Source organism: Piliocolobus tephrosceles, chromosome 18 (genome assembly GCF_002776525.5).
Source record: "Piliocolobus tephrosceles isolate RC106 chromosome 18, ASM277652v3, whole genome shotgun sequence".
NCBI lineage: Eukaryota > Metazoa > Chordata > Mammalia > Primates > Cercopithecidae > Piliocolobus > Piliocolobus tephrosceles.
In genome coordinates this window covers 22768203-22791587 of record NC_045451.1, presented here as the reverse complement: position 1 = coordinate 22791587, position 23385 = coordinate 22768203, and the positions used below count along the sequence as shown (strand labels likewise).

The 23385-nt window shown below is 35.1% G+C and overlaps 1 protein-coding gene across 3 annotated transcripts in view; it reads left to right on the top strand.

Moving 5' to 3' along the window:
- WDR7 (WD repeat domain 7) overlaps positions 1-23385 on the top strand; it is a 386547-nt gene that overhangs the window by 152200 nt on the left and 210962 nt on the right. For all 3 annotated transcript variants that reach the window (XM_023218353.3, XM_023218354.1, XM_023218355.3), the window contains exon 19: positions 16697-16810. In XM_023218353.3, coding sequence (XP_023074121.1) covers positions 16697-16810 — 114 coding nt within the window. The remainder of the gene's footprint in view (positions 1-16696; positions 16811-23385) is intronic.

Sequence of the window (23385 nt, the reverse complement as noted above, 5' to 3'; positions counted from 1 at the left end):
GTCCTGTGAGTGGACAGAACTGGGAAACATATGTATACACGCTAGCCCATGTATACCCCACACATCTAGAATTATTTCTGTATTAGTGTGTGTCTGTATATTAAAGTGGATATGAGTTCATGCTGATATTTCTCATTTTCAGCCACCACCAAAAGATTTAATCTTTCTCCTTTGCTTGTTTTTAATTTCTTTCTTTGAATTTGAGAAACCTGACTCTCATTATCTACAATATTTACTTGTTTTTTCAACCCTAGTAGACATTAAAAGTAATTCAGAATTGCTAACTCATATCATGTGAAAAACCAGTTTACCAACTATAGTGTAGTATTGTGTATAGTTATTTTTGTCTTTAGCTTTACATTAACCAGTTTTTTTGGCCTGTTTTCCAAAGTTACTATGGTCAGCTGTTTTTCTTTACACCTTCAGTGAGGTTATGTCCTACATTTGTAATTTACATAGACTCATTTATCAGAATCTACAGTTCATCCTGGGTTCCCTTGGCATTTTGGTTAATTCATTATTTTTAAAAATGTGTGTATAATAAAGTTTATTCTTTGCAGCAGATAGATCTTTAGGTTTTGATAAACGGTCACGTATCCATCACCACAGTACCATACAGAAGGTTTATAGCACTTTAATAATTTCCTTATATAGCCTCTTTGTAATCAACCCGTCTCTTTCCAGTCCCTGGCAATCACTGATCTGTTTTCTGTCCTTACAGATTTTCCTTTTCCAAAATTCCGTATGAATGGAATCTAACCTGTAGTCTTTTGGGTTTGGCTTCTTTCACATAGCAAAATACATTTGAGATTAATTCATGTTATTGCATGAATCAATAGTTCATTCCTTTTTATTGCTAAATAGTGTTTTATTATGTGGCTGTACCAAAGTATATTTATCCATTCACCTGTTTAGGGACATCTGGGTTGTTTCCAGATTTTGATGATCATGAATGAAGCTCCAGTAGCTATTCATGTACAGGGTATTATGTCAATGTAAGTTTCCAGGTTTCACAAATTTCATGTTTTTTCACGTGAGCAACTACCTTGGAATGGAATTGCTTGGTTGTACAAGTGTAAGTATGATTAAAAATTCACTGGAACTGTTTTCCAAAGCAGTTGTGCCTACCAAGAAGGAGTGAGCTTTCCTATTGCTCTGTATCTTTGTCAGCATCTGATATTGTTAGTGTTTTTTTAACTTTAGACATTTTAATAAGTATGTAGTTATATCTTACCATGATTTTTGTTCATATTTCCTTATTGACTAATAATGTTGAATGTATTTTCATATGATTATTTGCTGTCCATATGTCCAATTTGGTGAAATACCTGTTTATATCTTTTGTCCAATTTTTCTTACCTTTGTAAGAAATTTTTTTTTTTTTACCTTGGGTTGCCTAACAGTAAAATTTTGGTTTTGTTCTTGTTTTTGTTTTTGTTTTTTGAGGACGGAGTCTCGCCCTGTTGCCCAGGCTGGAGTGCAGTGGCGCAATCTTGACTCACTGCAAGCTCTGCCTCTCAGGTTCATGCCATTCTCCTGCCTCAGCCTCCTGAGTAGCTGGGACTACAGGTGCCCGCCACCATGCCCGGCTAATTTTTTGTATCTTTCGTAGAGATGGGGTTTCACCTTCTTAGCCAGGATGGTCTGGATCTCCTGACCTTGTGATCCACCCGTCTCGGCCTCCCAAAGTGCTGGGATTAACAGGCATGAGCCACCACACCCAGCCCAACAGTAAAGTTTTAAGGGTTCTTCGTATGTACTGGAAAGAAGCCCTTAAACAGATACATACTTTTCAAATATTTTCTCCCAGTCTGCAGGTTGTTTTTCATTCTCTTAACAACGTCCTTTGCAGAACAAAAGTTTTTAATTTTGATAAAGTCCAATTAGTTTTTCTTTTATGACTCATGCCTTTGGTGTTGTATCTTAAAAACTCATTGGCAAATACAAGGTCATGCAGATTTTCTCCTGTGTTTTTTTTGTTTTTGTTTTTGTTTTTTTTTTGAGAGGTGTTACAGCTTTATCTTATGAGCTGTCTTTCCGTTCATTTCTCTCTATAAGTAACATTCTTGCTTGTTTCATGCTTTTTATCATGTATCTTCTAGGTCATTAACTTACTGTCTGTACTTAATATATCTTATTAGTTTTGCCTATATTCTTACATGGTACTCATTTATTTACTGTCTACATAACACTTCTTATGAGTTTCATCCATTTTATTCTTCTTCTTGTCTATAAAATAACTGAATATTCTCAAATAATAAAGTCAGAGCACATTACGTTTAATTTATTTTTGTGATAAGTTATTGGAATATCCGAAATACCTTATAGCGTGATCTCGTAGCATATTGTTGCCAATTAAATATATCATCTGCTAGCACAATATTAAAAGCAGATTCTTGCGTGTTTATTTTCAAACCATTTATTCACTTTGTGTGAAGAGATTAAGAATCAAAAGCTTTCCTACTGATGTGTCTGTGTCTGTGTGTGTGTGTTTAGATATTTGAAAATAACATTTTTTGGCAGTGAAAGAAAATAAGATACATTAGTTCTTTGAAATGTAAATATTCTGATTTTTTGCCATCAAGTGTCTTATTTACAAACATGTATCATAAGATGTCTGGAACTGTGGCTCTAAAAGGAGGGAAATAATACTAAAAGTTTTTTAAAAGGCATAAGTAAATGGGTTCATGAAATGGAGAAAAAAAGCTGAGTATTCAGTGTTTTCTGAAGTTAGGGAAAAAAATAACAATAAGCAAAAATTGATAACAACAAAAGCAATGGTAATAACTTTAATGATACTATAATGCTACTTATTGAGCACTTACTACATCTCAGGCACCATGCTAAACTCAGCCCCTTGTATCCATCATTGAATTTATCTAATTAATTAATTTATTTATTTTTTGAGACAGGGTCTTACTCTGTCGCCCAGCCTGAAGGGTAGCAGTGCCATCATGGCTCACTGCAGCCTGGACCTCCCGAGCTCAAGCAATATTCCCACCTCAACCTTCTCAGTAGCTGGAACTATAGGTGCGCACCACCATGCCCAGCTAATTTTTGTATTTTTTTGTAGAGATGAGGTTTTGCCATGTTGTTCAGGCAGGACTCGAACTCCTGACTCAAGCGATCTGCCACCTCAGCCTCCCAAAGTGCTGGGATTACAAGTGTGAGCCACCACACCTGGCCCATCATTGAACTTAATGTATGACATATCACTGTTTATTATCTTGTATTTATCAGGTTTTATACAGTGATACAAAGGCAGCCTGGCGGGTTGCCAGAAATTATTGCTTTTTATTTGTTACCTCTCTGGGATTGTCTACTAGTAGATTAAACTGGATTTGGGCCATAATCTTAAATACACAGTCGCAAACTCTGAAATTCCAAATATTGAAATCCCAAAAGATTAAAATCTTTGAAGTCTAAAACCCTGAGAATCATAATTCGAAAGATCAAAATCCTGAAAATATAATTCTGGAAAAAGTAATTTAAAATGTGGTTTCTACGTTTTTATAGAGAATTTATTTGAGAAACATAAAAAGCATGTCAAAACACTTCATAGTCCACTTCACACAATAAAATAAGCAACAATAACATCTGTATTTTGTAAGCATAAAAGCTCTGGTATACTAATGACAGTCATATGGATGTAACAGTTATGAGTCGGTGAACCTATTCATAAAGAAGTAAGTCAAAAAGTGAAATGTACTAATGCATATCACCATGGTTGGTGATTGTGTGTACTTAGCTTTATAATAGTGGTCCGCTGAGATACTGTGATAGACAATCTAAGTCTTTTGATGACAGTGATCAAAAACTGTGACGGGTCATCACATAAGCAGTGTGAGTTTGAGAACTGAGAGTTTGAGACATTTTATTTTTCGCAAATGCAGATGTACAAAAGGAACATCTCTTCATTTATTGAGGAACTTTCAACATTTTTACGTACATACACAGTGCTTATACACAAAGTCAGTGTTGTGATAATGCACTTTCATAGAGTCGAATTTCTGATGTTTAAGGCAGCAGAAGAGAAGTCTGTCCCAGCTCTCAGAGACCAATTTCCCTTCTGTATTTGTTCTCCCTGGACCCTGGGAGACCAGTTGGATGGTTTCTGCCAACCTGAGGGCAGATCTTTCCCACCTAGTCCACTCAGACTCTCACATTAATCACCTCTGGAAACACTCTCACAGACACACCCAAAGTAATGCTTTGGGTTGGGTTTCTAGATGTTCCTTAATCCAGTTAAATTGATACCAAAATTCAGTCCACAAGTCTACCCCTTGTCAGGCTGTTACCCATCCACTCCTCCTTAAACCCATTTAATTTCCAAGTGAAGACAATAAAAAGGTAATATTTCCTAATATGATCTAGCTAACATGATGTAACTATCCTGCATACAACCAAAAAGCGCACTGTCGATTCCCTAGAATCGGGCTTTCAGGATTTCAGGATTTGGGAATTTACTCTTTTGGGATTATGATTTTGGGGACTTTAGACTCTAGAGATTTTCGTCATATGGAGTTTTAGACTGAAGAGATTTTGATCTTTAGGAATTTCTGTCTTTCGAGATTTCAACATTCAGGATTATGGTGTTCGGGATTGTGTCTTTGGAGACTATGATTGATACCACATTAAACTCTCTGCCTTCATAATTGTCTTTAACAACTACTTCTGGCTGTACCCAAAACTGAATCCCTGAGCTATTCTGATGACCAGAAAGAGAAATCATAGGTTTTTTTTTTTTTTTTTCTTATCCCCAAATCTCAGGTATTAAAGTTTTTATTTACTTTCATTGCATAGTCACCAGCCCCAGCAACCTTGTAATTATATTTACCAATGATTCTACTTCATTTTCCATATTGGAGCCAGGCATCTGTTTTAAAGAATGAAAATTTCTTTCTTTCTTACTTCAAATTTTCTGTTAGTACCCTGTTTCTCATTGCCTTTGGGGCTCTAGCCTCAAATGTTATGTTAGCCTCATTGCCTACCTCTTCTCACACTTTTTATGCTTCTGCTACCCAGTTCTGTAGATGTGCCAGGGACTTTTAGCGTACCCTTTCTTCCTGCGATTTTCTTCTCCTAGTGTCATTTCATCGTAAATTCTTACACATATTTCAAGACCTAACTCAAATATTTCCTTCTTGTGAAATTGTCTTTGACATGTATTTCTTCCTCTTCCCATCCTAAGAAGAGCTGATTTTTCTCCATATGTAAACTATTTTCACTTATTTATTGATAAATCTGTATTTTCAATATGGCTATTAGATTCTCTAGTCTAAAGTCCTTGTGTTTCCCTACCTTCATTTTTATTTTCTTTGCCTATTATAACTATCATTCAAAAAAAGTTAAATGAATAAATTTTTCCTCCTGCCTTCCCCATGCTCAGAAAACAGCCCTACCATTCTGTACATTTTATCTGAAAACTACTCTTGATTTTTTCCTCATTAAATACTGTCTTTAAAAATATATATAGATCAGTGATTTTCAGACTTTTAAAAAAGTGGTATCCTTTTTTCAAATGAAAACTTCTGTAAAACTTGTGGGCATGTGTGTGCATGCATGCATACATACAACCACATAGAAAGAGGTAAGGATGGGGAGGGTGGAAGTCTCCCTTCTGGCACTTCTGAAGAACTACTAGGGCTCCCAGTAGCACAGTTTTAACATCACTGGCCTCATTGCTACCTTCATTCATCGAGTCCTTCCAAGTCATTCTTTACATTGCTACAGGAGAGCCCTTTCTAAACACAAATAAAATTAAGATATTTTCCATGCTTAAATTTATTTAATGACTCCTTCGGTTTACATATAAGCTTTTTGGAAGCTAAGGGTATAACTTTTTACTTTTGTGTCTCTAGTTTCTGGTATAGGGCTTGTTGCATAATAGCCTGGATGCTCCTTGAGTGTTTAATATGATGAGGGAACATTGCACTGTTACCTATACCATTGCACAGTTATCATACCTATTGCATGGTTAAGTTTACTGTTTTAATGGCTTTGCTTTACTTACATTGGCAATGCCATCCTCTCTGTTACTCAGATCTATCCCATCCTTCAGGCCCAATACACATCTTAACATCCTTTTTTTTTTTTTTTTTTTTTTTTTTTTAAGCCGTCAACTTCAGCAGCCCTTATCAGTTTCCTTTTCTTTGATTTCCAAAGCAGCTTACTGTTATTATAAACAACAACAGGTGTAATGTACTGTATGTAGTGAGGGTACTGTTTTTGTTACCACTTGATGATGTAACCTCTGCCTAGGTGATCCTAGCCAAAACAAAAAAATTCGTGAAGGATTTCAAAGGTACCCTCTTATCTAAAAGAACATACTTTAGCACAGTTCTGATATATGCAATTCTGTTTATAGTTTGAGTTTCTAAATCAGCCAGAGGTTATAATTTTAGGCTTATGCTTTAGTACAGTTGTATATAAAAACAGTTTTTTCTTTGTTTCATAACAGTTGATAGGTTGAACAACATAATCTTTGGTTAATTTGTGACTTTTGAAACCAAAACTGGTGTTGTCCGCTCATATCCTACAAATCTCACAGAAATTTTTGAAAAAGTACATGTGATAATTAGAAGCATCAGGCTTGATTTTTTAAATGATGGATCAATTTTAAGTTCTTTTTGGGAAAGAGAAATAATAAAGCTTTATGCTGTCATATTAATATTTCATTGATATAGTACACTTCTTGTTTTCTGTTTTACTTACATATTTTTTCAGTAAATGTTTCCCTTTTGTTGCTTTCAGAATTGCTAATAATTACATTTTATATGAGAGCAGTTTTCTAAAAAAAAAAAATACTAATTAGAAAAAAATATATTTCATTTCTTCAGAAACAAAGATCAAAACTCATGTTACCAAATAATTCTTATATTGTTATTTGAGCTTGAAGACATTCTGCTTATTTTAAATTATATTTTCATTTCTCTAATGACTTTGTGGCCTTTAATGAACTAACTTTATTGTTTTCGACAAATCAAAGTGATCTTTATTCAGAATAAGGGATAAATACCCTCACTATTTCTTACAGGAAGGCTTTTCTACAAGACATCTATACTGTTAATTTCATATTTTTGATGTTACTGCAGAAGGAAAAGTGGATACTGTATCTTTAATGGAAAGCAAAAGGTTATCTTTCTGTGGCCTTTGTGTGTATGTGCTGATGTGGATGTAGGCAGCCAGACAGGCAATGTGTGCAGAGAGACTAGGGAACCGGCTGTGGATCGATAGAAGTGGTGTGAAGTGAATTAATGTGAGGCAGGCTGTCTGTCTGTCATAAGGATTGTGGGGAATGTGGGGCAGTGTTGGTCAGTCACTGCAGAGATCTGCTTCCAATAAATTCAAGGCTTCTGCCTGAAAAGAAACTAGATACTCACATATTGCCTTATTGTTAAATTTTACTTCATTCACAGTAAATGTTCATATCAAATTATTGCCTCCAGTGTACTTTAATTGGACCACTGGAAAACCACACTTGTGAGGAACTGATGAAATAAAAATATCTGCGATTCTTTTGGATCTATTTTTCAATCTCAGTGGAAATCTATATTACTGAGAATGAGAAATAGAATTTTTGTTAATATTTATAAATATCCTTCTTCATTCTTAGTCCTAACAGTGTTTATCACTACAATCTAATCTTCAATAAAAAAAAAAACAATAATGAACTGAAGTAGTTTTATATTTCCATATTAGTTAAAGTGCTGGTTTTTACATGTTACTATATTAAAAATTAGTATTTTGTTCTTGTATTTCATGTTAGTCACATGACACTGCAGTCTTGTGCGTTCATATTATTTATTATTACTCAGATATTGTTAGCCAGTTGGAAAAAAATTCATACAGGTAATTTACAAACTTTTGAAAGATAATTTTTGGAATACTATATCCAATTTTACTGGTGGAGCTAGTTGAGTGTAGTTTAATTCTATTGATTTTGAAGATCACATTTCCATATTTACATTTTTAAAAAACTTCTAAAGTGGTTTAAAAAATATCGCATAAAATTGGAAAGTTTTATGTATGTAGATTTTTCACAATGAAGAGTTATCTTAGCATTTAGAAATCTAGATGGCATGAGGATCTCATAGTCTTTCTTGTCCTCTAATTTTCACTTCTGCTACTTACTACACCCTCTCACTTCCCTTTTACTGTTGTGTCCTAACTTACTCATACCAGCTTGCTGCCCCACTCCATTCCCCCTCTGCCCCCATTTTGCCCCTAATTCATGGTATAAAACTCGTTTATTGAGAACTGTTGTTTGTTATAATGTACATTGGTTTTTTATTTTGTGAAATCTGGATTTGGAGACTCACTGTTTTTTTATGTGCCTCATGTCTTTCTGTTAATTGTATTTCTTTTTTATTATATCTCTTTACTCTCTTTATATCTTTTTATATCTTTTATCATATCTCTTTCCCCAAAGTACCCTTACTGTTATTTTCTAGTATATTTAAATAACATAATTAGTGCCATGAGATAGAAAGTATTCAATTCTGTTCAAGTTGTATTTATTGAACCTTTATGAGATTTTCATCACTGTCAAATATTTTGGAAATACTCAGAAAGTAAGTAAACCTTAGCTTGTATGGTGTAATTTGACAAGTAAGCTCACTTAGGTCAAGTACAAAAGAACATATCAAATATCACTATATAATTAATTGACAATATTTATAATTTTGATATACAAAAAAACCCTGAAATTTCCATAAATATATTTTCCTAGTGGACTCTTATTTTTTTGCAAGGATATTTCGTTTTCTTTGATAGACAAAGGCTAAGCTTTTTGTAGGAGGAAGAACTGAAACCGTTTTTTCTATCTCTGTGTTTTGTTGAAAATAGCATTGTATTCTGGCATAATCTTCAATTCTCTTTGGTGACAGTGATGTAGTACCTTCTATTGTATCTTTTTTTAACAAGCTAAGTTTTTGAAAGTATATATATAGTAAAATGCACGCTTTTAAAAATATTGTTCTATGAGTTTTAAACACATGTAAATAGTCATGGTATAGATTATTTTCACGATGCTAAAAATTTTGCTTTACCTCTTTATAGTCAATTCTTTTGTCACACTCCTAATCCCTGGCAACCACTGATTTGATTTTTATTTTGCCTTTTACAGAAAGTACTGTTATCTCGACCCATTAACATAAGGTCCTGATAGAACTAAATAAGGTAGAAAGTAGAAATAGCTAGGTTTATGGCTAGGAATTTTAAAAAATATTATTCCTTCTTTGCAGATAATGACTACCTTGCTTAGAAGTGTTAAACAATGGTTTTTAATAATCTTCTACCATAACTATATGGCTGAAAACTTCAAAAGTTAAAAGCACCTATCAGATTTTCCTTCAAGCAAACGGTTAAAAATAGTTTTTTTTTTTAAATTTAAATTTAAATTTTTATTATACTTTAAGTTCTAGGGTACATGTGCATAAGATGCAGGTTTCTTACATATGTATACTTGTGCCATGTTGGTGTGCTGCACTCATCAACTCGTCAGCACCCATCAATTCATCATTTATATCATGTATAACTCCCCAATGCAATGCCTCCCCCCTCCCCCCTCCCCATGATAGGCCCCAGTGTGTGATGTTCCCCTTCCCAAGTCCAGGTGATCTCATTGTTCAGTTCCCAGCTATGAGTGAGAACATGCGGTGTTTGGTTTTCTGTTCTTGGGATAGTTTGCTAAGAATGATGGTTTCCAGCTGCATCCATGTCCCTACAAAGGACGCAAACTCATCCTTTTTTGTGGCTGCATAGTATTCCATGGTGTATATGTGCCACATTTTCTTAATCCAGTCTGTCACTGATGGACATTTGGGTTGATTCCAAGTCTTTGCTATTGTGAATAGTGCCGCAATAAACATACGTGTGCATGTGTCTTTGTAGTAGCATAATTTATAATCCTTTGGGTATATACCTAGTAGTGGGATGGCTGGGTCATATGGTACATCTAGTTCTAGATCATTGAGGAATTGCCATACTGTTTTCCATAATGGTTGAACTAGTTTACAATCCCACCAACAGTGTAAAAGTGTTCCTATTTCTCCACATCCTCTCCAACACCTGTTGTTTCCTGACTTTTGAATGATTGCCATTCTAACTGGTGTGAGATGGTATCTCATTGTGGTTTTGATTTGCATTTCTCTGATGGCGAGTGATGATGAGCATTTTTTCATGTGTCTGTTGGCTGTATGAATGTCTTCTTTTGAGAAATGTCTGTTCATATCCTTTCCCCACTTTTGGATGGGGTTGTTTGTTTTTTTCTTGTATATTTGTTTGAGTTCTTTGTAGATTCTGGAAATGAGCCCTTTGTCAGATGAGTAGATTGCAAAAATTTTCTCCCATTCTGTAGGTTGCCTGTTCACTCTGATGGTAGTGTCTTTTGCTGTGCAGAAGCTCTTTAGTTTAATTAGATCCCATTTGTCAATTTTGGCTTTTGCTGCCGTTGCTTTTGGTGTTTTAGACATGAAGTCCTTGCCCATGCCTACGTCCTGAATGGTATTCCCTAGGTTTTCTTCTAGGGTTTTTATGGTATTAGGTCTAACATTTAAGTCTCTAATCCATCTTCAATTAATTTTCGTATAAGGAGTAAGGAAAGGATCCAGTTTCAGCTTTCTACTTATGGCTAGCCAATTTTCCCAGCACCATTTATTAAATAGGGAATCCTTTCCCCATTTCTTGTTTCTCTCAGGTTTGTCAAAGATCAGATGGCTGTAGAGTAGATGTGTGGTATTATTTCTGAGGACTCTGTTCTGTTCCATTGGTCTATATCTCTGTTTTGGTACCAGTACCATGCTGTTTTGGTTAAAATTAGTTTTAAATGAGCTGTGCCATTTGGATTTGAGAGTTGAGTGTGGTAATTTGGGCTGTCCATTCTCAGTTTCTCCTACCCCTTTACTGTCTCCCAGAAAGGTTAGAAATCATAAGTAGTGTGTTGCTATCACAGTGCCCTCTATTATGGGAGTTAAGGATATTTTGTTGATCTTTAAAAAATGAAATATATAGATAATTTTGAAGTAAACAAATCACTTTTTATTGATTGCAAACAAAATAATCCAGAAAATTTGACTGTGAGGATTAATATAGTTACAAATATGGTCAGCATAAAGAATATAGTTTAATTTTTTTTTTTTTTTTTTTTTTTTTTGAGACGGAGTCTCGCTCTGTGGCCCAGGCTGGAGTGCAGTGGCGCGATCTCGGCTCACTGCAAGCTCCGCCTCCCAGGTTTACGCCATTCTCCTGCCTCAGCCTCCCGAGTAGCTGGGACTACAGGCGCCCGCCACCTCGCCCTGCTAGTTTTTTGTATTTTTAGTAGAGACGGGGTTTCACCGTGTTAGCCAGGATGGTCTTGATCTCCTGACCTCGTGATCCGCCCGCCTCGGCCTCCCAAAGTGCTGGGATTACAGGCGTGAGCCACCGCGCCCGGCCGAATATAGTTTAATTTTTTAAAAATTTAAGTAGAAAATTATGCCTTTCTGAAACAAAATATTCATGGTGAATTTTGCTTTCTTATTGCGTAAATGTTCTATGTGACTCTTTTCCTCCCTTTTTTCTTCAGCTATGTGGCAGAAAAAAGTATTAAAAGAGTACATTGAGGTGGCATGGATACTTTGGTTGATCTGGAATGTTAGAAAACCAAACTTTTAAAAAAATCAGCTTTATTGACATGTAATTCACTTAATACTAAATTCACCTTTAAAAGTGTACAATTCAGTGGTTTTTTAGCTGATTTAGAGTTGTACAAGCATCACCACAATCAGCTTCAGAACATTTTCAAACAACCCAAAGTGAAACCACAGCCCCCATTAGCATTACTCCCTGTTTCCTCCACCCCCATGAGCCCTAGGCCAATCTACACATTTACTTTTTGTCTCCATAGATTTGCTGCTTCTAGACATTTCATGTAAATGCAGTCATATGGCATGTAATGTTTTGCGACTTATTTAGTTAAAATTGTTAATATTTATTCATGCCATAGCATGTATTAGAACTTCATTTCTTTGTATTGCTGTATAATATTCTATTGTATGAATTTATCATTTATTCATCAGTTGATGAACATTTGGATACTTTCCACTTTTTGGCTTTTATGAATAGTGCTGCTGTGAATGTTCATGTAGATGCTTTTGTGGGGACATATGTTTTCATTCGCTGGTAGTAAAATCGCAGGGTCACATGGTCACTCTATGTTTAACCTTCTGAGGAAATGCCAGATTGGTTACTCTTGAGTTTTGAGAGTTCCTTAAACAGTCCAGGTACTAATTGCTTGTTGGACATGTGATTTGTGAATCTTTTTTCTCAGCTTGGAGATTGTCTTTTCATCTTCTTAATAGGGCCTTTGTAGAGCAAAAGTCTAAAAATTTTAATGGAGCCCACTTTGCCAATTTTTTCTTTTATGGATTGTGCTTTTTTGGTGTCAACCAAAACTTAGATTTCAGAGCTTTTCTCCTGAGTTTTTTTTTTTTTTTTTTGAAAAATTTTATACTTTTATGTATTAGATTTCAGCCCATGATCCACTTTGAGTTACTATTTATATAAAGTATGAGCCTTAGGTCAAGGTTCATTTTTTTTGCTTATGGATGTTCAGTTGTTCTAGCCCTGTTTTGAAGAGATTATCCTTCCCCCACCTCTGTTTAAAATCATTTTGGCAATTAGTGTGTGTCTGCTTCTTGGTTCTCTATTCTGTTACATTAACCTAATGTTTATTACTCTGCCAAAGTCTCATGGTTTTAATAACTTTATATAAGTCTTAAAATTGGGTAAAATGACTTTTTTCTACTTTATTCACTTTCAGAATTGTTTTATTCTAATTCCTTTGTCTTTCATATAATTTTAGAATACTTTTGTTGGTATCTACAAAAAGATCCTACTGGGATTTTGTTAGAAATTGCATTAAATCTGTGTATCAGTCAATTTGTGGGGAATTGGCATCTTTCCTATTTTGAATCTTCCAGTCCCATGAACACGTTGTATTTCTGTTTCATTAGTTTAGATCTCCTTTGATTTCTTTCATCAGTGTTTTGTAGTTGTCAGCATAGAAGACCTGTTTGTGATTTTTCAGATTTACATCTAAGTATTTTAGTTTTTATAATTACTGTTAATAGTATTCTGGCTTTAAAAAAAATTAGGTGTCCATTGTTCATTACTGACATATAGAAATAGAATCGATGTTTTCAATGTTTTTTTCTTATATTTTGCAGCCTTGCTGAACTCCCTTATTAGTTTCAATAATTCCTCTGTATTTCCCTGTAGACAATCATTTTATCTTTGAGTGGGGTGTATTAGTCAGAGTTCTCCAGAAAAACAGAACCAAAAGAATAGGAATAGGTGGAGAGAGACAGAGAGAGAGAGAGAGAGAGAGAGAGAGAGACTGACTTATTAGGGGAATTGGCTCTTGCAATTGGCTCTTGCAATTACAAAGACTGGAATGTCCCAGGATAGGCCATCTGTAAGTGGGAGACCCAGGGAAGTTGGTGGTGGGGCTCAGTTTAAGTCTAAAATCCTCAGAATCAGGGAAGCCAAGGGTGTAATTCTCAGTCCATGGCCAAAGCCCTGAGAACCCAGAGGGTTGCTGGGTGTAAGTCCTGGAGTCCAAAGCCTGGAGAACCTGGAGTTATGATGTCCAAGGGCAGAAGAAAAAGGATGTCCCAGCTCCAGGAGTGAGAATTTGCTTTTTCTCTGCTCTTTTGTTCAACCAGGGCCCCGGATAATTGAATGGTGTCTGCCCACATTGAGAGCTGATTTTTTCCCGCTTAGTACACTGACTCACATACCAGTCTCCTCAGGAAACACCCTCACACACCTCCCCATAGGTAATGCTTTACCAGCTCTCTAGGTATCCCTTAGATCCCAATCAAGTCGACACTTAAAATTAACCATCACACAGGGCAATTACATCGTTCTTTCCAAACTGTGTGTATGTGTGTGTATTTTCTTGCTTTGTGGCATTGGGTAGAACTTCCAATGATATGTTAAGAGTGGTGAGTGTGACTTTCTTTGCCATATTCCTGGTCATAGGGCAAAAGCATTCAGACTTTCACCATTAAGTATAATGTTAGTTGTAGACTTTTAGTAGATGCTCTTTATCAAGTTCCTTGGTATTCTTATTTTTCTTAGAGGTTTTACTGTTTTTACTCATGAATGGATGTTGAATTTTGTCAAATGATTGATATGATCAGGAATTCTTTTTTTCTTCTTTAGCCTGTTAATATTTTGGATTATATTGATCCATTTTGGCCAACTCAACTCCTTTCATGCTGAGAATAAACCCTACTTGGTCCTGGTATATAATTCTAAAGCAAATAAATATCCTATTTGCTTTTATTTTTGTTACAAATTCTTGAGACTATGAGAGATATTGGTCTGTATTTATCTTTTCTTTGTATTTTCCTTTTTTCTGCCAGGGATTTTATAACCCTCACTAAGTTTTGGAAAGCATCTGTCAAAGAACCAGTTTTAGCACAACTCCCTGGTCTTTCAGCCTCAACTCCCTGGCCTTTCAGCCTCCGTTACTTTGAGATGTACATGTTTGTTCCTTAAGCTCTGTTCCAAAATACTGAATTCCTTTGGTTGAATAGTTAACTGGCACAGCACAGGAACTTTGTGGAATGCCTGGTAGTATTTATAATCAGTATTGTGTGATTCTGTGATTTCTCAAGGTTATTCTGTGATGTTCTGTGACACCTCCCACCCTGTCCCCAAGGAACTTAGTCCCTGGAAAGACTTGGTGATAAATTGATATTGAAGTTTGAAATCAAAAGACCTACATCTCAATTCTGGTTCCTGAATTTAGTAGCTGTATTATGTTGGGCAATTACTTAGGCTCTCTGATTAAATGAGATAAATGTAAATGGATCCATAAACTTGTTACTTACATAAATGCCAGCTTTATTCTCATTGATCCCTTAATTTTATAGGAAAGGAAAATACTAATGCTGATTGTCACTGTCCAAACTATTTCTTAACATTTTTTCAGTGTTGATAATTTTAAAAATAATCAAGTTCTAAGCAAGAAATGAGACTGAGATATTTCAAAGATTTATATATTGATTTAATATGAAATAATGAGTTTTGGTTTTGTATTTGAGCAATATCTATTTAGGAATGTAATGTTTACCTTATCTCCTCTTTGTGATTTATTTTACTTATAGCTATCTTTAATAAAGCAATATTATTTTTCTAGTACATCCCCTCCTTTATGTTAAAATTGATCATATAAATCTCACAATAAAAATGCTTTTGTAAGTTCACCATTGAGTACATATGGACACAAAGAAGGGAACAACAGACACCAGGGCATACTGGAGGGTGCTAGGATGGTAAGGATTGAAAAACTACCTCTTGGGTACTATGCTTATTACCTGAGTAATGAAATAATTTGTACACTAAACCCCGTGACATGCAATTTACCTATATAGCAAACCTGCACATGTACCCCTGAACCTAAAATGAAAGTTAAAACATTTTTTTGGAAAAAAAAATGCTTCTGCAAAGTGGTGGCTTTGTCATTTTTTTATTCATCAGGGATCATTATTTAGCATTATTATTATTTTTTAAAACAACTCTGAATAAGTAGCCGTACTAAAATGGTGTGTTTAGTCCGCAAGTTTAAATCCTTAGAGCTTGGAACTGCCTATACTGGTAGGTCCATTTCTGGATCTGTTATGGTGGTTTGTGGCTAAGATTCTTCCTCTTTTGATGCCTTTGGTTAACCGGAGGAAGCAAGGCTAAATTTCGCATAAATGTTTCAGTTAATACCCCTTGGAAGAAAAGAAGTCCTTAAACTAAAAAAGTGTTTGATCTTTAAAATAGTTAAATGGATTCTATGTAGGTAGTTATTGATATCCTTTTAAGCTGATTTGGTTAGAAAGTTTAACTCCTAGAGTAGCTTCTAATGGGGAGATTTGTATATTATCATGATTGAGAAATACCTTTTGATAACCATGTGAAAAATGTCGATACACTCTACTATCTGTTGTGAAATTGAGAAATAATGTGACAGATGCAAGATGACAACAAATATGCATCATCAAAGATGATAGGTATGTAAGGAAAAGACATTTGTGTGAGCTGGCAAATTCTCAGGCGATTTACAGAATAGAAGCTTTTGGCCTCTGAACTTCTTTGCCTGTCTGCTTTCAGTTAGGTTCTTTCATTGTGATAATTATGTGGCCTATATCGAATTCCTTTGTAGAGGGAGATGTTATACTGTTTTTGGGCAGTGCGTTTCAGGTCCGTTGCTTAGCTCCAGGGCACAAATTATTCTCCGGTCCTCATCTTTCCTGCCAACTCCCAAGTTATAAACAAACTAACATTAAAAAGAAGTAAACTTTTAAAACAATCCACACTTTCCTCTTTGTTGAATAATTGTTAAAATCAGCCAAAGTAACTGTAGCAAAAACGTTGAAAGGAATCAAGTAAAAAATGTCATACTTCAGCATCCTGTTTCTGTTTTTCTCAGATCTTGGTTAAAAGTAAATATAGTACATACCTAGTACATATATACATACAAATAAATAGAGCACATGTGAATGTTTTAGTCATTGATTTGTGTCTCTAATTTTGGTGAATATATATTTTTTAATGTATTGCGTTTATATCCATTAAGTAAATTAAAAATCTTCAAAATTTCTGTTTGTCTTACTTTTCATTTTTTAAAATGAAGCCTTGTGATTCACATTTGTTTTAGCTGGAGTCACGTCAGAAGCCATGCAGACTATCACCACAGCACCTGATGCCTCTGGGCCTGAAGCCAAAGTCCAGGAGGAAGAACATGACCTTGTTGATGATGACATCACCACTGGTAAGCACCGACATCTTTAACATCTGATTGGAACTTTGTTTGATATTGCAAAATGTTTTCTAGGTTATTTGTGGTGGGATTAAGTATTTCGATGGAAAGGATGGAGACTTGTACTGATGGTGTATTTAGTTTTATGAAACTGTTTAGTGCCCTCTTTGATCTTGAGGTGAAAAGAAGTGGAACTGTTTATTTGGTCCAGGTTTGCTGATTGTAACTCTAACAATAAATCTGCTAGCTGTGCACTTGTTTTCTGGAGACCTTTTAATTCAGAGGCTAAGATCATTGCTAAAGCCTTGGAATGTGTAAAGGAATATACTCATTAAGTTTTGAAAGATTTTGCAACTATCAGGTAAAGTACAGAATACTCAAATTTAATCACAATATATACAATATAAGCTGTATAGGAAGACTTACTCTTTATACCTATACTGTAGAAATGAATGCTGCTTTTTAATTGTTTGGCCACTGAACATTCTTATCTGCATTACCTTTCACATTAAGTGAAATTTAGGCTAAAAACATAAAGCAAATTTTAGGTAACTCACACACTATAAATGTTTAGCCTATCTTTTTATACTCTTAAACCAGTTTCAATTACTGGATCTCCAAATACATTCAGCTCAATTTCTTTGAATGCACAGAGGAGAAAAATAACCTAGTGTAAATACTTTTATTGGTATTAAGAATGGTAAGCTTTTGTTTTGGGTGTGGATGGTTAAAATTTAAAATTTGATCATAAAATGTATGATTGCTATGAAGCAACAAATATAATAGTAATCAATAATTTAGAAAGAAGCATGCCCAGAAAATATTAATTTAATAGTAATCAATAGTTTAGAAAGAAGCATGCCCAGAAAATACCAGAAAATTTTTAACAAAAATTAAAGGAGGGGGCCGGTCACGGTGGCTCACACCTGTAATCCCAGCAGTTTGGGAGGCCGAGGTGGGCAGATGACCTGAGCTCAGGAGTTTGAGACCAGCCTGGCCAACATGGCAAAATCCTGTCTCTACTAAAAATACAAAAATTAGCCGAGGGTGGTGGTGGGTGCCTGTAATTCCAGCTACTCGGGAGGCTGAGGCAGGAGAATCACTTGACCCAGGAGGGTAGAGGTTGCAGTGAACCAAGACTGCGTCACTGCAGTGATCCAGCCTAGGCAACAGAGTGAGACTCTGTCTCAAAAAAAAAATAAAAATAAAAATAAATAAATAAATAAAAGGAGAAAAGAAAGGGTAAGTTTCTTCCCCCCCCTCTCCTTCCCTCCCTCCCTCTCTCTGTGATAGGCAGGTTACTACTGTTACACTGGGAGGAAGAAAGCCTAAGATCTCCCTTGAAAATGTACAAAGTGTATATTTAAATACCTATAGCCTTGTGCCACTGCTGCCTAATATTGCCAAAGTTGGGGAACATCTGATTTTCAATAAAAATGAGATAATGATGATGATGGCTGTTACTTAATTTTAAATTCTTTTTAATGTGTAAGTTCATTGATGAAAAATATTATCCAACCTAAATATGAACAATTTCAGGGACTTCTAATTTTTCTGGTAGTTATTTAGTACTTTACAGTTATGGAGTTTGCTTCAGTATCTGCTAAAGAAATTCTATTTTATTTGCAGATTTTTTTTTTTTTTTTTTTTTTTTTGAGACAGAGTCTCGCTCTGTCGCCCAGGTTGGAGTACAGTGGCGCAATCTCGGCTCACTGCAACCTCCGCTCCCAGGTTTAAGTGATTCTCCTGCCTCAGCCTCCCAAGCAGCTGGTACTACAGGTGCGCACCACCATGCCCAGCTAATTTTTGTATTTTTAGTAGAAACAGAGTTTCACCATATTGGCCAGGCTGGTCTCAAATTCCTGACCTTGTGATCCACCTGCCTTGGCCTCCCAAAGTGCTGGGATTACAGGCATGAGCCACCACACTGGGCCTATTTGCAGATTTTTAAGCCAGTCCGTGTTTTGTTCAGTTTTCACTGCTTTTCATGCTGTTATATGTATGTTTTTTGTTATATTTTACTTCCCTGTAAAGTTTAAAGACCTTCTGATCTACAAAAAGTAGTTGTTTAAGTCATAGCAAAAACAAATTTGCCTTTGCAATACTAGAATAACTCAATTTGCATTCTAGAATAAAAGCTGAATTTTTCAGCAGTCAAGTAAGCATTATTAAATCAGTACTTTGAAATTTTGAATTACGCACTACCAAAGTCATGAGATAGCGTTATAGTATATGATTTTTTAATTTTATTAGCAAAATCAAGAAACTAAGAATGCAAATCTAATTTGAAGAGTCAATTAATGCTACATACACTATATTTTTATCTGTAAGTTTGGTTAAACATATGTGACAAATGGCTTTTATCAGTCAATTTATTCATTTCATGTCGTGGGTACTAGAGGCAAGAATGTTCAATATCTGAAGATCTTAAATAACTAAAAAACGACTTCCTTACCATGTTGTCAAAGCAACTAGCATGTTGCAGCCTGTAGATCGTTCGGGTTACCTTTAAATTGTGTGACTTGATTAAGCTGTGGTATAGATTTTTGTGAGAGTTTAGAAGAAAACCGTATTTCATTGACTAGAATCCTATATAAATTACGTTATGAAAAATATGGTAGATGCATTGAGAGAAATCTGATTCAAGCACAATAATCTTGTTTTGGGGTAACCAGTGTTGTAGAGAGCCAGTACTACAAAAGGGAAAGCTGGCCAGTGCAGCCATTCAGATGATTTTTCCAGTTATTTTAGAGGAATTGTTCTAATATTTCTTCATAAAATAAGTAAAAATTATATCATGACAGGTATTTGCCTGCATTTTCAGGGAAGTCTTATTTGAAACCTATAGTTAGGCTAAAGTGTTTAGTTGAATTACTTTTATTATTGTAGTAATCTGGATCTTAATTTCTAGAAACAATCTGAGCAAGATAACAATTAAAATATGAGGTATAATATAATGCTTTCACTAAAGGCAGAATACTTTTTGGAATTTTTATTTTAGGTACAAATGGGTTAGGTATCAATGCTGTCTTATGACAGTTGAATCTGAGCCTAGTAGTCTTTGTTAGCATTTGCCTTTTCAAAGTAAAGAAGCATGGATTAAGCTGTACAAGTGTTGGCTATGATCAATTGGAACTAATTAAATTTATTTAAAATGAAGAATCTTAACTGGAAGAGAACAACTAGAAAGACTAGGAGGAAAAAACTTGGGTCTTGATTGATACAATTTAAATCTTCACTCTGTGATTTAAAAAATATGCTGCAGCTTCTTTCTCTATCTCTCTTTTTAAAGCTAATATCTATTGATCAGCTCTACAAAGTAATGCCAGTGTGCCTTGGTCAACACACATACTCAGTTTTACTTAGCATTCTGTCTTGAGGTTCATCAAATTCTTTCCTTTAACCAAATATTTTAAATTATATATCATAGACATATTAGCCATCTTGATGGGTTAATATTTTATGTAGAAAAATATTAAAACCTATGTCATATTTTCATAGTGTACAATATGCATGGGAAATGAACTTTTCAATGACATTGCTTTAAGATTTATAATACTCTGTATATTTAGAATCTATTTTAACTGCTTAATGGAATTTAAAACAAAACAATAATGTTGTTTCTAGATTATAATTTGAGTCACAAGAATAGTACTGTATACCTGTATGTTTGCTTTTATATGTATGCTTTTATTTCCAGTATTATCACTTAATTGCTATGTAGATATATAACTGACATTTATAAATAACACTTTCCTGTTTATACTATGTTATTAATAGGTCATAATTATACTAACGGAGTAAATCTCACTAAAGCTGACACACATAGAAGAAATTTTGGATTAATCATAATCTACTTTTCTTAAAGGAGACTTTCATGTGACTTAGTTAATTTTGCTTTATGTGTCTTTTATCATGGTACAGTATAGCATTCTGATTGAGGGTGAAGTGATACACCCTCTAAATACTGCATCTAAAAACAACCTCACCTTAATTGCAGGCTAAACAGAATTTTGGAAGGGTTTCACATTCACAAACCTGCGTGTATTCCCTTAAGAAAGTCCCTATATTTGGCCGGGCGCGGTGGCTCAAGCCTGTAATCCCAGCACTTTGGGAGGCCGAGACGGGTGGATCACGAGGTCAGGAGATCGAGACCATCCTGGCTAACATGGTGAAACCCCGTCTCTACTAAAAAAAATACAAAAAACTAGCCGGGCGAGGTGGCGGGCGCCTGTAGTCCCAGCTACTCGGGAGGCTGAGGCAGGAGAATGGCGTAAACCCGGGAGGCGGAACTTGCAGTGAGCTGAGATCCGGCCACTGCACTCCAGCCCGGGCGACAGAGCAAGACTCTGTCTCAAAAAAAAAAAAAGAAAGTCCCTATATTCTTCTGAGGGTCATAGTTTGGTGTCTTACCTCTTGTTCAATACAGCGAGGACACAAACTGACCAAAAACAATAATAAAGGGTCAAGAGTTACTGATATTGTCAACAAAAAAACCACCTTGATACTGGATCAGCAGCACAGTTGACGGATTCAACTACAAAAGCAACAATGATATATGGAACCCAATGGATGGGTTGACTATACTTATTTTACTTTTTGATGCATTTTTTGTTAAATTATAATTAGCTACATTTTGATTACTAATTCAGGGGCAAATAAATATCTTCCTATTACTCATTAATAGATGCAGAAAATAATGTATTTTGCTATTCCTGTGTATTTAGTGCTGATAGAACCTACATGTGTCTGTATCTCTCCTCCCTCTGCCTTCACTTACGTTCTACAGACATATATTTTAAATCTAATTCATTACAGCTTTATGTTTTACTGATTTAAAGTTTTAAGTTTCTGAGAAGATGTCTTGTCTTACAGTAAATTGGTGTATAGTTTTGTATAAATGTGCTTTTGTTTTTCTTGGATTGTAGAATCAAATTTTTTTTTTTTTGTAGGTATAATCTTAGAGACTAGCTTATGTTCTCCTTTTACAATCAAATAAATTAGTATCATTATTTCTTAAAGAACTTACATGATTGATACCCAGTGTCCCAAAACATGTTATTTGGCCTTTCATTCAGAAGAGTCTATATAACATGAATGAAAATGAAAATATCTAGTAATGATGAAAAGTACTATTATATAGTATCATTAATAGTGTGTAGTAATCCTCTCAGTAGTCATCTACTCGTTCAGTCAGTAAATATTTTTGAGCACTTTAGTGCCAGACACTGTTTACGATATGCCATTGAATACAATAGGCAATCATACTTGTCCTTGTGGAGCTTACATTTTCATGGAGGGAGGCAGACAATCATAACAAGAAGTAAATAGATATACAGTATATTAGAAGATGAGAGGTACCTTGGAAAGAAGAAAAAATAGAGAAGGGTAAGAGAAGTTAAAAGTAATATCACTTGACAGCTTTCTTTTATCAAGCACTTTACACAGGAGCCTTATGAAATTACTTTGAAGTAGATACTAGTATATTTCCAGATATGTAGCTGAGGAAACAAGCTTAGAGAGATAACTTTTACAGGGTCACATATGTACCAAGTAATAGATCTGGGATTAAAATGAGTCCTACGTGATTCCAAAGCTGATGTGTGGTCTTAAGCCCTACTCTGCACTGCCTCACATTCTCAAAGTAACTCATTAAACTTTGAAAGATTTTAATTTTCTTTTGAAATATGAGATGATGTTACAGTTTACCTTGATTGTTTATGATAAGAGGTAATTACTTTGCTGGATATCTAATCTCATCATTATTCCATTATTCCCCCCACATACCCCTCCTTTTTTTTTTTTTTTTTGACACGTGGTCTCTGTTGCCTAGGCTGGTCTCAAACTCTTGGGTTTGGCTGGGCATGAATAGTGGCTCACACCCATAATCCCAGCACTTTGGAGTGCCAAGGCAGGAGGATTGCTTGAGGCCAGGCATTTGAGACCATCCTGCACAACAGAGAGACACCCTATCTCTCCAAAAAAAAATAAAAGTTAGCTAGGTGTGGTGGTGTGCACCTGTGGTCCCAACTACATAGGAGGCTAAGCTGGGAGGATCACTTGAGCTCAGGAGGTCGAGGCTGCAATGAGCCATGTTCGCACCACTGCACTCCAGACTGGGTGACAGAGTAAGACTCTGTCTCAATAAAAACAAAGGAAAAACTGGGCTCATGCTATCCTCTCTCCTCAAACTCCTGAGTAGCTGGGACTAAAGGTGTGCTACTGTGTCCATCTAGTCTCATTATTTAAAATGCAAATTTGTTATTCTAAATTTAGATCAAGAGATCATCTCCTTTAGGAAACAAATCACCGCATATTCGTTCTTTAAATTTTCAAACATTATTTAGGACTGTTGTAAAATAATAATATAAATAGAAGTATTTTTCATTACTAAACAGTCACTTTATTGCATACATGTAAATGTTCATTGTTATGTCCAGCTTTTTGAAGTCATCAGTATAAAACTGACACATTAATATATGTTTATATGCTGAAGTCAACATCTCTACTATTTTAAAATAGAGCTGAAAAAGACGTCTAGTCTGAGACTTAATACCGATTTGTGCATTTAACTACTTACCAAAGGT